General features: G+C 43.9%; 1 protein-coding gene across 2 annotated transcripts in view; it reads left to right on the top strand.

Moving 5' to 3' along the window:
- LOC307244027 (plakophilin-4-like) overlaps window positions 1-16,786 on the top strand; it is an 89,235-nt gene that overhangs the window by 25,372 nt on the left and 47,077 nt on the right. For both annotated transcript variants that reach the window (XM_080019002.1, XM_080019001.1), the window contains exon 3: window positions 15,365-15,477. In XM_080019002.1, the coding sequence (XP_079875128.1) occupies window positions 15,365-15,477 (113 nt within the window). The remainder of the gene's footprint in view (window positions 1-15,364; window positions 15,478-16,786) is intronic.

Below are 16,786 nucleotides of genomic sequence, written 5' to 3'. Positions count from 1 at the left end.
CTGTCTGGCTCAACCCAGCCCTGAGAGATCTCTCCCCACCTGGCCTGTTAATACTTATCAGCATCACTGTCGCCATCACCATCATCACCGCCATTGCCGTCATCATCATAGTGCCGGAACAACGATCAACGACAGTGTCATCAGCCTGGGAGACTACACACTCAAAGTTCAGGATGTGTTCGAGCTGATTACAAATTAGATATTGCTGCTTATTTTCACACACACACACACACGCGCGCGCACACATGCACACACACACAAACCAAATTAGGGGCTTCACCCCTTCAAAACGATAGCTGCAATGTTACTACTCCAGAGCCATTTCAATTTACACACACACACACACACACACACACACACACACACACACACACACACACACACACACACACACACACACACAGAATTTGGGGCTTCACCTCTCCAAAACAATAGCTGCAAGGTTACTACCCCTGTTCCATTTCAATTTACACACTGTTTACAACAATAAACAGTGGATGATGACTGCGTCTGTGCTTGGTTTGATTTGGGAGATAAAGATCACTGTTATGAGTTGCTTTCATTATCTGGCACCGCGAAGGCTCTGGGCATTGGCACCGATTTTTTTTTGTTTCAGCATTTTGTAGTCCGGCAGAGCAGCAGCAGCTCTAGCGATGGGATGAAACAAGAGGCCAGATGGATAGATGCAAAGTTTAATCCATTGTAAGGAGCATATTGCAGTTGAAATCTAATAGAAAGGCCAAATCCTCTCTTTGGTTCGGTCCCCCCCCCCCCCCCCCCCCCATCTGCAATAAAACCTCCTGTGTTAATAAGATGCTCTGGAGAGATGAGACGCACATTCCCCTTAAGGTAGCCCCTCGCACGGTGCACGCAAACCTCCCACCTGGTGAGCACCAGGCGTCCAGAGGTTTTGAAGATAGGTTTTATGTAGATGCCGTCCTAGGAAGCCTAATTGCTGTTTATTTGTCACATTAAACACGAGAGAATGCGTTGGCTGAAATGCGTAATTGGACTACCCATAGCCCTGTTATGTTTATAGCCAGCCCAGCTTCCCCGCACCAGCTCAGGCATTATTTTGAAAGCTCTTGCCAAGATCTAAAATGCTTATGTTACATTATTGTCATTGCTTTGTTATACTGTTAAACGGTTTTGTTGTTCGTTATACTGTTGGTCGGTTGTGTAGTGGATTATTTACAGAATATTGATTTTTGTAGCTGGCTCTGGACCCTTTCTTGGATGGATTCGGGTCTCAAGTCCACCTTTTGTCTCGGCTTCAACTTGATAATGTATCGACTCAGACTTGACTGGGTCTCAGACAGTTGGGACTCTGAATCGTATTTCAATAGTTGATCCGAAACGACAGTTTATTCTAGATATTTTTCAATTAATATTGTAAATAAACAGAGAACAATCGCATCGGCTTTTTCCAAATGCTGGCTTGTACTACAATTAACCATCGAATGTAAGGTGAGGTTTGGTTTGTGAGGAATGTTTGTGGCCTAGGGTTATTTATCATTGAAAATTGGAAAAGTTGTCTTCCCTCCCATCTCCTTGTAAAGCCCTTTCCTCGATCTTCTATTATATTTCTATTATATTTTTATTTGCGGTCATTATTGTTTTCTCCTTTGGTAATGTTTGGGTTTCTGCTGCCAACACAGGCCACAACTAATTTGATTTGAATTACGGTAAAAGATGTTAAAGAAAATTTAATTGTTTATTTCAATTAATTGTGTGACGATGAATCGTCTAACAGAAGCTTCATGATCGTGATAGCCCTGGTGTGGATGGTGTGGAGATGCTTGGACATGAGCAGTCAAGCAAACACGTCAGCGCTCCTTCTGAAAAAAGCGGAGTCTTTGAGGGATCCCATCTCTCCGACAGGATTACCTTGCGTTTCCCTTATTTTCACATGTTTGTACATAACCACTGTATGGAAACTTATTCTATAATGTTATATCTACAGAAGAATCGTTTTAAAAGTCGTTTTGGCAACTCTGTAAACTTCCTTCTATAAATGCTTGTAAATCCGTAATCTGTGGTAACCCAGGCAGAAAGGATGTGGTATTATATATTTGCTTTTTCCATTATCTGAAAATGAATCAATGAATGATTTTTCACGTTCCTGTCTACAACAGCTTGCACAAAGCTCTATCACAGCTTTAGCTGCAGAAGCAATTTCCCTGCGTCCAATTCACCTACAGCTACAACTGCCACACTACACGATCCTTTGCCTCATCCGTGCCACTTCATTTCAGCCTATTCTTTGAACAGCATTCTATCCATCATCTTTATTAGCATTCTGCTATACTGGCATGACAATGCACCCATTTTCCTTAAACCTCAGTGTTTCACCAAGGTGACTTTGTGGCCCTTTGAGTGAGTAATTACGCTGCATGGCTTCTCCAGGTCTGGTCACACAGCTTGTTCCTGCAGGCTAGCGATCGCAGCCGTGGCTGTCCCAGCGTGCGCTTCTCAGGGCCCGGCTCCCCGTCCCCGCTGCCGCTGCAGACCTATTTTAACCTCTGCTGTCGCTGTCCCATGGCGCGGAAGACTCGGCATGTCATCAGAAACATGTCTGCCACACATTGCAGGCAGGGAGCAGAGCTGACGAGCCTCGTTGCCACTTAAAGAACAATCACCAGCAGACCTCGTCCTCGACAGAGGGGAGAAGCCATCTTTACTGCTTGTGCGAAAAGTGTCTGGGCATAGCTGGAGAATGTGCAACATAATCCCAGACCCAAATAGGACGGCGAAGAGCACCATGTGCTTAAACACATACCCACGTGGGCCACATTGGAATTAATGAGAAACTTGATGTCAGATACGATCTCCAGTCTTAATTAATGTTGGGATTTAGATGTACTCTGCCAGCGCTGAGGCAGGGCCTGCTATGACTACCTCCATATTCCTGTCTGTTCATACGGAGGGTGGAGGACGCTCAGTTGAGGAGAAGAGGAAAAAAATAGTAGTTTCCGCCTTGCATGAATTTATTCCGTTATATGACTTTCACATTCCATGTTCCATGTTGTTCATACTGATTAGAAATTCTATTTATGTTCCGAGAACAGAATTTTAATCTTCTTAAGTTATATTCGACTGTAGATCATTATCATTTTTAAATGTCAAAGGTAAATGTGATTTTAGCTTTGTCTAAATGTCACACAGTAACATTGCGTGTCGGCTTTATTGCTTTATATGAGGGAAGGTACCTAGTTGGTTGAAACTCCTTGCATTTTCCTCAATCTCAGCCTTGCATTGTGCAAAATCACATTGGCATCAGCAAAGAAAGTGCAAAAAAAAAACCATGATGTTGACTGTGAGTAGTGCTGCAAACTCCGTGAGACAGTTCGCCCTTTCCCCATAACAGTGCTCCCACTTATGTCAGAAACTGTGTGCGTGGTGCTTCATGTGTCTTCATGCTTATATGCTAGTATCTGTTGACCCGTGACGTTTGAAATTGCAAGATTTCAAAATTGCTTGCTTTGAGAAATTTGCAATTTTGGTTCGGATGCAGATAGAGCAAAAGAGGCGTGAGCTCTCAATCTTCCCATGCTTAAAGTCTCTTTGTGATACATTATGTGTATACATTTATATGTCTACATCATGTAGCCTTCCTGTGATTGTTTCCAACATTGGGCCATTAGCATATTGTGTGTTTAAAGGCCATTATTGTCCATAAATACCCTAACAACATAATGCATTTGCCCTCATCACAAGGCTTTCTATGTTTTATTTTACTGTGGTAAGGGACTTACTGTTGCAAGCAGTCATGTTTTGGACAAAAGTCTTGTGTAGAAAAACATACAACGTTATGTGCTTGAAAGTTGATTATGTCTTTGTCAAGGCTTCGAAAGCTACTCTGCCATGAGCCCGATTAGATGGTTTCATCGTAATACCTCTGTTTCTGTCTTCTGCTCAATTAACCAGAAAGCATTTAGCCTTGGAGGGCTAGGACTGCATTGGGACTGCAATCCCAATCATTAGGTTTGACTAAAGAGAATAAAATGTAAATATTTCCGGTTGCCATGGAGTAAAAGCTCCTCTTGTGAGCAATGAGCATGAATAAAGATCTTTCCCCCACAGTGCTCGCATGTGTGTGATTTGACCAATTAGTGTGAAGGAGAGGATTGTGAGTGATGAAAGAAGATTTTATCGTTCATCAGGCTGCAGTTCAGTCTGGCTGGATGAGAAACACGGTTGGATTAATTGACGTGTTCTCCGTAATCAGCAGCCCTTCTTTGCCAGATTGGAGGTGTAGACTTGGGCAATCGTGCAAAATTTCAATCAAATCTGATATTATGATTTTATCGGGGGCGTGCGCGCGGTGGGGTTCGCACGTGCACAGAACGTCATGTAATGTGGCAAATGCGGTCTCCCCGTTCCAGAAGTGTAGGATTTATTATTTACAAGTAAAGTATTTACACAAAAACATCCAGTTTTTACTAAATGAAGTCCCATAGCAACGGGGAGACATGGGTCCCGTTTTTTTTTTTTTTTTGTTTGTTTGTTTTTTAACAGTACGCAGTAAGGACTTGGACAGTCCCTTAACTCAGTTGTTTTAAAAATTTTAGTTTCATACATGTAGGAAACAAATTAAAATACATACATCTAAAATAAAAAGACAGGCACGGGACGCAGCGCACACCGCTGTCTGGAGGAGTAACAAAAGAAACACCACTCTAATTCTCAGAGTTAGGTTCACGTTTTTCATTTTCCCTAGTTTCTTACTTAGGGAAACAAAATGAATGTAAATCTTTCTCTATGAGATTGTATTATATAGTGCATTATTATTATCACAAGATCTGCATATTGAGCGGCAGGTACGTAGGGCTGGTGTCCGAGCACCTGCCCCTTGACCACACGGTGCCCTTCTTATCAGAGGTGCTTCTTTTTTATTTTCTTTTATTTATTTTTTTATAAATGGGTGTCGAGGTAGCGGATGTCTAGGCAAGATTTAAACCACATTCCAAATTACTATGCAAATTGGATTTAAGTGTCATAAACATTACATTTTTTGTTTTTCAATTAAACTCATGGATGGTATTATGTCTCAGGGCTCTTTGGACTGAAATCAATCTCAGACACCTGTGATAATTAGTTTGCCAGGTGAGCCCAATTAAAGAAAAACTACTTAAGAAGGACGTTCCACATTATGAAGCAGGCCACAGGTTTCAAGCAATATGGGAAAGAAAAAGGATCTCTCTGCTGCCAAAAATCCTCAAATAGTGCAATGCCTTGGACAAGGTATGAAAACATTAGATATTTCACCAAAACTTAAGCGTGATCATCGTACTGTGAAGAGATTTGTGGCTGATTCAGAGCATCGACGGGTTGGTGCAGATAAAGACATAATGAGGAAGGTTTCTGCCAGACAAATTCATGGGATTAAGAGAGCAGCTGCTAAAATGCCGTTACAAAGCAGCAAACAGGTATTTGAAGCTGCTGGTGCCTCTGGAGTCCCGCGACCCTCAAGGTGTAGGATCTTCCAGAGGCTTGCAGTTGGGCATAAACCTACTATTGGGCCCCCCAATTGGGTTGCAGTGGGCCCAGAAATACATGAAGACTCATTTTCCAACAGTCTTGTTTACTGATGAGTGCCGTGCAACCCTGGATGGTGCAGATGGATGGAGTAGTGGATGGTTGGTGGATGACCACCATGTCCCAACAAGTCTGCGACGTCAGCAAGGAGGTGGCGGAGTCATGTTTTGGGCTGGAATCATGGAGAGAGAGCTGGTGGGCCCCTTTAGGGTCCCTGAGCACTTTCTTCCATGTTACAAAAAGAAGAACCGTGCCTTCCGTAGCAAAATCATCTTCATGCCTGACAATGCACCATCTCCTGCTGCAAAGAATACCTCTGTGTCATTGGCTGCTATGGGCATAAAAGGAGAGAAACACATGGTGTGGCCCCCATCCTCCCCTGACCTCAACCCTATTGAGAAGCTTTGGAGCATCCTCAAGCAAAAGATCTATGAGGGTGGGAGGCAGTTTGCATCAAAACAGCAGCTCTGGGAGGCTGTTCTGACATCCTGCAAAGAAATTCAAGGAGAAACTCTCCAAAAACTCACAAGTTCAACGGATGCAAGAATTGTGAAGGTGATATGAAAGAAGGCTCCTATGTTTACATGTAACTTGGCCTGTTAAGATGTTTTTGATTGAAATAGCTTTTGATTTCAGTAAATATGAACTCATAATGCTGCAAATTCAACAGATGACCATTTTCAGTTCTTTACAACCTAAAACAACCTCTGTTGTGCATAATAATTTGGAACAGTGCATTTTGAGTTTTTTATTTTGGAAAAAAATACTGTTATCATTGGGAGGTTTGTTCTATAACATTTGAATTATACACTAATGGTTGATGACTTGAAAATTATACTATTAAGGAAAATCAGAGAAAAATATCATTTGCATAATAATTTGGAATGCGGTGTATTCATGAGGATTTCCTCATGAACGTCACACCTCGCCGCACCTGCGATGCTGGGGGGTCCATGTGCCCTTTTTTTTTTCTTTTTTTTTTTTGAGCACTTGCCCCTAAAGGTCTCTGTACTGGACTATAGAGGGAAGCGACACCTGAAACAGCTCCGAGCGGAAAGGTGGAGATCCTCAGCCGCCTCTCTCCCTCCCTCTCCCTCTTCCCTCCCCCCTCCCCTCTCCCTCTTTCCGCTCCGTTTCAGAACTGCACTTAGACTGTTTAAAGATTTTTCCTGGCGGATAAAAAAACAACAACCAAAAATGTCTTATCATGTCAATCACACATTTTTTTTAAACGCACTCCAAATGTAGTTAATTATTTCTGGTTTTAGCTTTGTTAATTAGCAACTCAACCAAGAGGTTTCAAACGCTAAACGAACCTTTGCCTTGATGGCAGTCTCAAAGTAATGATTTAAGGGCTGCGATGACCATTAAATCCATGTGAAGATCAATTATGCCTTCTTCTTTCTAAATTGTGGGCACTTCACTAAGCTCCTTGATGTTTTTACATTGATTTTACTACTCTGCAATATCACGCTCTCCAGCTTAATCTTCCAGATGGTGTAGATGTAGATCGATAGTGATAACCAATGAAGCAGGTGTAAAATGTATCATATGAAGACCGACTGATTCACGTTTAGTCTCCTCAGTTAGAAATGGAATACTGCTTTGACTGGCATTTGACACGCACTTGATTGCGCGAGTCCAGAAGTCCGTTTGTTATCTTAAGCTGCTCTCACACACGCACTACAACCCTGAAATTATCCGGACATTACCCGGAGGAGCTGTATGTGTGAACGCATATGTCTGAATCATTTGGACCAGACATTATCCATACTTTACCCAGCCAGTACCCTAGGACAAAATCAGCATAATGTCGGATTGAGTGGTATGTGTGAACAGAGCAGGTAATTGTCTGGAGAGTTCACAGTGAACGAGTGGGAGTGTCGGGTGTTGATGATGTTTCTATTACACTCCAGTTATTTACATTCGTGTCCACTTTGCCTGTCTTATTCATTTGTTGAATTTTAAGTTTCCTTCAATTATTTTTGACTCTTTTGACTATTTTTTTCCATCTTCTGGTAATTCATGTTTTCTCATGAAATACTCTTAAGGTCTTTTTGTTATCCAAGGATTCCAAAGATTTTTCCTTTTTGGATGATGCTTTTGTTTTGTCATAGAAATGTACACCAATCAGCCACAACATTAAAACAGGTGAATTGAAAAACATTGATCTTCTCAAACAATGGCACCTGTCAAGGGGTGGGATATATTGGGCTACTCCGTGTGAAGGCCTCCGTGTCAATGCACCTCAAAACGGCAGGTCTTGTGGGGTGTTCCCGGAACGCAGTTGTTAGTACCGAACAAAAATGGTCCAAGGAAGGACAACCGGTGAACTGGTGACAGGGTCATGGGCGCCCATTGATGCGCATGGGGAGTGAATGCTCGCCCGCCCAGTCCGATCCCACCGAAGAGCAACTGTGGCACAAATTGCTGAAAAAGTTCATGCCGCTATGATAGAAAGGTGTCAGAACACACAGTGCATCACAGCTTGCTGCGTATGGGGCTGTGTAGCTGCAGACCGGTCAGGGTGCCCATGCTGACCCCTGTCCACCGCCAAAAGGGGCTACAATGGGCATGTGAGCGTCACAACAGGACCCTGGAGCAATGGAAGAAGGTGGCCTTGTCTGATGAATCACATTTTCTTTTATATAATTTGGGTGGCCGAGTGTGTGCGAGTGTTTACCTGGGGAAGAGCTGGCACGTGGATGCACTATGGAAAGAAGGCAAGCCGGCGGAGGCAGTGTCGTGCTTTTGGGGGATGTTCTTCTGGAAAACCTTGGATCCTGGCATTCATGTGGATGTTACTTTGACACGTACCACCTACCTAAACATGGTTGCAGACCAAGTACACCCCTTTATGGCAGTGGTATTCCCTGATGGAAGTGGCATCCCACTGCAAAAATTGGTCATGAATGGTTTGAGGAACCTGACAATGACTTCAAAGTGTTCACTTGGCCTCCAAATTCCCCAGATCTCAATGTGAGCGATCATCTGTGGGATGTGCTGGAACAACATGCTCCGCCTCACAACTTAAAGGACTTAAAGGATCTGCTGCTAATGTCATGGACACACTACATGACTTTCAAAGTCGTCAGATCGCTGTACTTTTCATACTACACAACTTTCTGTCTTGTGATCGGGAATCTTGCAGTCTTGTGGTTTGCACACCGCATGACTGATTGGCGACAGGAGGTCACACATTACAAGATATTTCACCAGGAGGAATCCCTGACCAGTCTGTCGGGTCGCCCAACTACGTTTTGTCACAAAACCACACGTGAGAATTGACGCCGGAAATTATGCGAGACCGTGCGTGAGACAGGATTATTTATTTTTTATTTGATTCATGACAGTGTGGGGAAAAAACCTAATAAAAGCAGAATTTAAATAAGATATGTATTAGAAAAACCTAGAGAATAAAAGTAAAATAGGAATGTTGTGTGTCTCTGTCTGCTGCTCCGTGCACAGCCGTCTCCCTGTCTATCCTTCTCGACTCCTCCCCTCCCTCTGTCACCCCGTGTCTGCTCTCATTGGCTGTAGCTTGTTGCGCCACTCCCGACTCGATCCTAACACGACCAGATATTTAACACGCTTGATTTCTCGCCGGCATCGGCGAGTGCTCGCTGCGGCGCTCGGCGAGCACGCGGATCGCGTCCTGAGCGGTTCATACTACGCGCTCGTCGCTCACGGGAGTGCGCTATGATTTCCATCTGATCTGGGGCTTTGCTTGGCGATCTCCAAAAACATGTTGGCGAGGGCAAATCAGCCCAGAATCACGTAGTCTGAACTCGGCATAACGTCTTGGTGACAGATACTACAGGCAACCTTCTGAGGTCTTGTGGAGTCCATGCTTTGACCGGTCGGAGCTGTTTTGGCGGCATGAGGGGGAGCTAAACAATATTAGGGAGGTGGTTTTAATGTTTTGGCTGATTGGTGTATGGCCACTCCTCTACAGTGCTGTGTCCAGCCTTGATGGAATTCTGGGAAAACACTAAATAAAAGAAGTACACTATTAAATGTGACCCCTGCTGTAGTCAACTACTAGGATGACACTTTTTTATGTTAAAGACACATTAATTCATGACAATAAAGCAGCAGTCTTCTTTGCCCTTCAAACAAACATAGAATTGCTGTAAGGTGTACTTAGTCACGCTACTTTTTTCTTTTTACCTCATCTTTTTGTTTTTGTTGCTTTTTATTAACAACGCATTAAACAACACATCATTCATGGTGCATGGGCACATACATCACATTAGGGCTTTCAGTCCTGCCCTCTTTACATAAGGTTGTTTTTGATCTTGGCTACAAAGCATGCTTTTGTTTCACTGATGCCTCAATGTAATCTGTGGCATTTAAATGCCTCAAAAATTGCCTTAATCCTCTCAACCTTTTCAGGAGCTCTGCACAGTCCACCAGGTTGTATAGGAGGGCACAGATCTCTTTGGCCCACGCTGAAGCAGGGAGACATCATGGTATCTAACAGCTTGCTAGTTGCATTTTCCGTCGAGTCTTGTATTGTCAGCATACATTAAGATAACATAGGAGCGTGCGTGTGGGTGGCGTGTCTTGCCGCCATGTGTCATCTGTTTGTTCTGGGCCCAGCCTGGGGACACAAGGGGACAGGATCTGATTCAGCTCTGGCACGGCAGGCCCGTCAGGCTCAACAGGCTCCGACAAACTGATGCCCATTGTGGTGGTGAACAATAAAGTGAGTAGCCTTGTTGGTACAGGACGGCCGACTGCCCATTGTCCCTACCCCACCATCCACGATAAGCCTGGCACAGAGCAGGGCTGAACCCGCATGGGCTAAATAAGCAGGGGCCTTGTTTAATGGTCATAACTGCTGCACTCTGCCTGATCATTAAGCCGAATAGATCTGTCCCATTCTCTGTGAGGACCAAGCAGTGAAAACGCCATGAATTATACGGGGCAGTAGGTACAAAGCAATCTCTCTTCCCCCTGTGGCTAATATAAGCCCTGGTCAAGGGCTGTGCTCCTACGTCTCGTCAGACCTACCTACCATTTTGACACATAACCCTGTGAAATGACAATCCAATTATGGATGTACTGGATTCATATTCACTACAGGTTTCATAGTGTCTCTAATGAGTCACTCTGAGTGCGGTAGGGCTATTGAAGTGTATCGAGCAATACAGTTCCATGAAAGTTTTTTTTTATTTTTTTTTTCAGTGGTCTTGGTCATAAAAGCGTGAAATCAATTGTCACAAAGAAGCATGGTAATAATAATCCTCAATGTCCCTTGAGATTGGTAGTGAGCAGGCTTATGGTTTAGTTGTTAGCTCTGCAGTTGGAGAGCGAAAGTCACTCTGATAATCCTCCTACCTCTTAAGAGTGTATAATCCACATGCAATCTAAATTTGGTAGTACTTCTGGTGAATCTGGCGCGTAGTGGATTTGCTTGGGTAAATTGGCCTTTTTTAACCTGAAGTCGATCTTTGCATTTAGTGCATTAACCACAGGTTGAAGCTGTCAAACCTTTGACTTTGGTCCCAACAGACAGTGGATTTGAAATTGTTTTTTACATTGATAAGACACTCATATTTCAGATCAGATTTTTTGAGAAAACAAAAATTTATCACATCTTAATCTTCTCCTTAATTCCAGTGCCAGCTAATATTCCATCACCACTTTTTTGATGTGATCTTTTGCTACTTTTACTACTGCAAACACAGAGCGCCACATTGAGTTGGAGTTTGTGTTTTACTGTGGTCTGAATAACACAGAAACCATACTTTTCAGGACAAAACTATATTTATATTCAAGCATTTAACATTTAACTTAACATTGTGAGTAGGGAAATTTGTTTGATTAATTTCCAGACACATTATGTTTACATATATTTTACCTGCTGAGTAAGGGTTGGGATATGGAACGCTCTTTAAACAGCAACCTGCTTCATGCAATCACTACTTTATACTATACTATAGCAGATGGCTATTGGCCTGAAGAAACTGAGCATCACTTGTGCCACAGACTTTGGTGCATCATGGCTGCATTCCATGTCCTTTAATACTCTGTTTGACCAAGATTGTAGTTAATCTAGCTAATTAACAGGATTGCAAAGACATTGTTCTCTATCTTGAAACATTGCATAGGGAGCCGTGCAACCTATGAAGAGCGCCGTGATCTTTGGACGTCCACAAACACACACACACACACACACAGACACGGCCAAACAAGACAATTGGATTATAAGCTTAAATGGCAGGAAGGCCGGGGACCAGTGGGCCAGGGATAGAGCCAGCTACAGAGATAGACCATTTATGTCTTGATTTAAGGCGGGATGTGATGTGATGGTTTGATACTGTACACAACTTGATGTGATGAGCGTGCGATACAAATGAATGCGGTTATATGACGCTGTATCTCTTCAGTTTGTGTTTGTGAGCAAGAGAGAGCAAAACAAAGGGAGAGAGGCAAAGTTTGAGATACATAATGCTGTGTGTGTGTGTGTGTGTGTGTGTGTGTGTGTGTGTGTGTGTGTGTGTGTGTGTGTGTGTGTGTGTGTGTGTGTGTGTGTGTGTGTGTGTGTGTGTGTGTGTGTGTGTGATTTCTATCTCGGCCTTCCTGCGATGGCCTTCTCTTTTTTTTTTTTTTTTCTTTCTTCTTATAAATCAGTACTCAGATCAGCCTCTGGCCCTGGGTTTCCAGACTCCTCCTCTCCAGTGTAGGTAGCATCTTTGTATTTGAGCGTTTCAACTCACATTCTTTCTGTGTGTTTGACCATGTGGATTACATCCCCCCGCCCTTCTCTCTCCCTCCCTGATAGCAATCATCAGATCAGATCTTTATCTTCTCAACACATGGGTGGAAAACTCACACCTTAGAAATTATGCAGACTCTCCTGTCAAGTGGCAGTCAAAGCATTGCGTGACAATTTTTTGTGGACCATCTCTCTCTGTGTGTGTGTGTGTGTGTGTGTGTGTGTGTGTGTGTGTGTGTGTGTGTGTGTGTGTGTGTGTGTGTGTGTGTGTGTGTGTGTGTGTGTGTGTGTGTGTGTGTGTGTGTGTGTGTGTGTGGAGAGGAAAGACATACTGTCCATGTGTGCACAAACTGCAAGTATGCCTGTCTGTCCTTTGTAGGACCGCTGTTATTATGGTTCTGCCCTTTATCCCTTGCTCTCGCTCTCCGTCTATTGGGAAGTAATCTGCCCACTCAGCAGCATTATAGATCTGACGGCCCTGCGCTGTGACGTTAGGCTCAGCTTTGTGAAGCCGAAGACTGCAGCACACTGTGGCCACTGTTCATATCAGCTGTAATCTACAGTTCTGTGTGTTTTTCCTGTGGGGATGTAGCATAAATCACCCACACACACACACACACACACACACACACACACACACACACACACGTGTGTGTGTGTGGGTGTATGTTTTATTGTACAGCTGTTGGAGTTTGCCCTTTTATATTTTCTTTGCACAGTTAACTTGTACGACTGCACTTGGCAAGTAAAAATTCTTGAGTCAAACTAATCTCTGCATGCCATGTGTTCATGTGTGGTCTGCTGATTAGGAGCAAAATATGTTATTTCCCTGGTTAAAATACACTTTCCAACCTTCATCCTTTGACATGACACTTGGTTCCCCTGTGGGAAGAGGGAGGACAGAAAGTCTGGTGACCGTCCTGCGACTAAATCTCTCAGCAGGGGTTTGTGTTACAGCATGGAGGATTGATAGCTTATTCCCTGCGAGTAAATCAGCATTGTGCCCACTCTCTCTCCCATGTCCAGAGCGTGTGTGTGTGTGTGTGTGTGTGTGTGTGTGTGTGTGTGTGTGTGTGTGTGTGTGTGTGTGTGTGTGTGTGTGTGTGTGTGTGTGTGTGTGTGTGTGTGTGTGTGTGTGTGTGTGTGTGTGTGTGTACGTACGTACGTGAGGTTAGCATTGGCATGTTGCCTTCTACTTCCTGAGGAAACTGCAGCGTAGCACTGACGGATTTCGAGGAAACAGGGCTGAACGGTTTTCCCTTCTCTCGCTCTCTCTCTCTCTCGCTCTTTCTGTCACACATTCACTCCAGCTACACATGGATAGCAGAGGAGAGAAGAGGACAGCAGTAGGTTGGGGGAGGGGTGGAAAAAGGTGTGTGTGTGTGTGTGTGTGTGTGTGTGTGTGTGTGTGTGTGTGTGTGTGTGTGTGTGTGTGTGTGTGTGTGTGTGTGTGTGTGTGTGTGTGTGTGTGTGTGTGTGTGTGTGGCGGGGGTGTAGCCCTTGAGTGTGGAGAGAAAATTTCAATGCACCTCCAGAGGTTAAACAGTGAAGTGTTTGAGGGTAGGTGTGAAAAGTAGGATGGCTTGAGCCGCAACCGGCTGCTGAACTTACTAGAGAGGGTAAAGAGAGAATAATGTGTGCGTGTGTGTCCATTTGTTTGGGTATGTAGCTGGCTGTGGATCCCAATGACCTTGTTAATGGAGATTACACAGGAGGGCCGAGGACAGGCAGCTATGCTAGGATGCTGCTGCCTTTGAGGGCGTACAGCATGTAGTGTTGTGGTGAGTGAGGGTTGATGTGGGAGGCTTTCCTTTGCCGGGGAAAGGGGAGGAAGAAGGAGCGAGAGGTACAGGGGGGGGGGAACAAACTCAAAACGTTGACTTGGATGGCTGAGTGAGGGACTGGGTGAGTACTATTGGTGAGTGGTGTTTGTCAGCAGGCGCATGCAAATTACGAGTGTCCTTGCGTGTGTGCCTGTATCCTATATAAAGAACTGCGTGCATGCGTGTGTGTGTTTGTTTGCGTGTCATGATGGAGTGCTCATAGCCAAAAAGCTGTGCAAGTCACAGCCCTGTTCAGACTAGATAATTGGAGTAGTCAGATGCTTATTTCTGCAGGTTTCCCCACGGGAACAATGCTGCCATGGCTGAATATTACCCACTAAAGTGGTGCTTATCTCCTTGTGTGGGTTAAATTCCAATACCGTGTGTGTGTGTGTGTGTGTGTGTGTGTGTGTGTGTGTGTGTGTGTGTGTGTGTGTGTGTGTGTGTGTGTGTGTGTGTGTGTGTGTGTGTGTGTGTGTGTGTGTGTGTGTGTGGTTGTTTTTATTTTTATACTAATGCGTCTTAAGTATTTAGAAACACCACACACAAGTCTGGTTTTATTAAGGCTGTTGTGATTGCTAAAACATTTTTAGTTGTGATTGACAATTTAATTGTCTTATGTCCATTTCATGCTGCTATATTAGCATAGTAATAATAAGACACTTCCACCAAACTGGAACAAAAACATTTTGGTCGACATTTAATTTGCCTCAACCCATCTGATGAAAACATTCTATGTATTGTGACATTTCTCTCATTGGTTCATGAAATTTGGATGGAAACATCTTTTTGGAGAATCGTAATGATTTTACAAAATTATGGCAAATAATTGCAATAAGGCAATTCTTTTTACGTCATTTGTGGGCATTTGCGTGACCACTATGCACATCCAGATAGGTCTGCTTTGGTGAGCCACCAGCCAGAGAGCCTTGTTTTTGCACTTGTCGTCTTTTTTTACTGTCTCCAAGGGTCTATTTTTATTGTCATTAACCTACAGGCCTTGATGGGACACTAGACTTTTCGGCCACGATGTCAAACTACCACGCTGCCCCCCCCTTCATGCACTCACCAGTTGTTATCACATCTGTCGAGGAAAGTACCTAAAGCTCCCTTTGATGGCTGCATTCTTGACCTTAGTCTTCTTTTTTGCCGTGTGTGTGTGTGTGTGTGTGTGTGTGTGTGTGTGTGTGTGTGTGTGTGTGTGTGTGTGTGTGTGTGTGTGTGTGTGTGTGTGTGTGTGTGTGTGTGTGTGTGTGTGTGTGTGTGTGTGTGTGAGAAGGAGCTCCAGTTTGAGCGGCTTACCAGGGAGCTGGAAGTGGAGAGACAGATTGTGGCCAATCAGCTGGAAAGATGCAGACTCGGGGCCGAGTCGCCAGGCGCTGCTAGCAGCAGGTAATGAAAAGCTGTGCATGTGGGCACGCGCACCCACACTCACAGACACACACACACACACACACACGCAATCAAAGATAGAGTTCATGGGCATCACACTGCCACGGTCCAACACATGGCTTTTCCATCCTTCACAGCAGTGTTAATATTCCATAGTGTAACCGTATGGCGTAGTAGCGAAGCAACCCAGTGTGCTCAAATCTGATTGGCCAGTGAATATGGTTGGCTTTTCCCCCTTCCCCCAGCTCTTTTTGGCTTGAATGACGAGTTCTTGTTCTCGTTTCATCTCTGCTTATAGGAAGCAAATGCATTGTTGTACATTTGCACTATTCAATACACCGTATGTTTAGAGCACATTGAGGTAAATTTACAGTATGGATAAAATACAAAAACATGGGCAAACTATTGGGCGTTTTTTCTGTCTGTCGTTGTAAACCTGTGTGTATATTTTTGTGTGAAGGCGCGTGTGGTAATCCCAGAATGTAGTTTGCTCAGCAAAGCGCTGCTTCCCACAGCGAGCGCGCCTCTGAGTTTCTGCAGGAAGTCATTCCTTTTTCATCAGTTAAGACACTGTGCTGTGCTGGTCATCACGCCTCGCTGACTACAAAATTCCACCTCTCTGCTAGAACTCAACTGGCCGCATCATGTGGGGTCACATTACATAACATTACAACTGTGCAGCGGACGTTTGCTATGAAGTGAAAGATTTGTTTGTAATGGAGTCAAATGAGGTTTTTTTTTTCGCTAGTTAGAAAGGATTCTAATTTTTTTATTTTTGAGATTAAATCCACAATTGTAGGCAAAGTAAACAATTAGTGTGAGATGTCTTTCAGGCCCAATAAAAGATTAAATCCCTCAAAGCTGCGGGGGAAATTAGAACCAAGGTTAATGTGCTGTGACATTACAAGAAATTGCTTAATGGGCATTTTAAGCAGCCACTATTAAGTTTCGGATTTTTTGTTGGTTGTCCTTATGGTTTGTTTGATTGAGGCTGCCAGGTGTGAGAAGTGGGATGATAGGAGAACCCATTTCAAGAGGGAGAATCCCATTCTGCTGCATTTGAGGTAAAAATCTGTCTTAAAAGCCCCTTTCCCACCTGGAATCCTTAACATTTCTGGATAAAAAATGTTCGGCCAAGGCAGTAGGTAGTCATTCCTTCAATGGCCTCCTTTACAGAACAGTTCCGTATGTTCCCACATCAAGTTGCGGATACAGTGCATAATGGGTTAGGGTTTGTACGAGGGATGTAACGGTATGAAATTTTGACAGTACGGTATCAGTACGGTACCAAAATACCGCGGTATACGGT

This window comes from Zeus faber (genome assembly GCF_960531495.2).
Source record: "Zeus faber genome assembly, chromosome: 18".
Lineage (NCBI taxonomy): Eukaryota > Metazoa > Chordata > Actinopteri > Zeiformes > Zeidae > Zeus > Zeus faber.
This window is presented reverse-complemented; position numbering and strand designations above follow the sequence as displayed.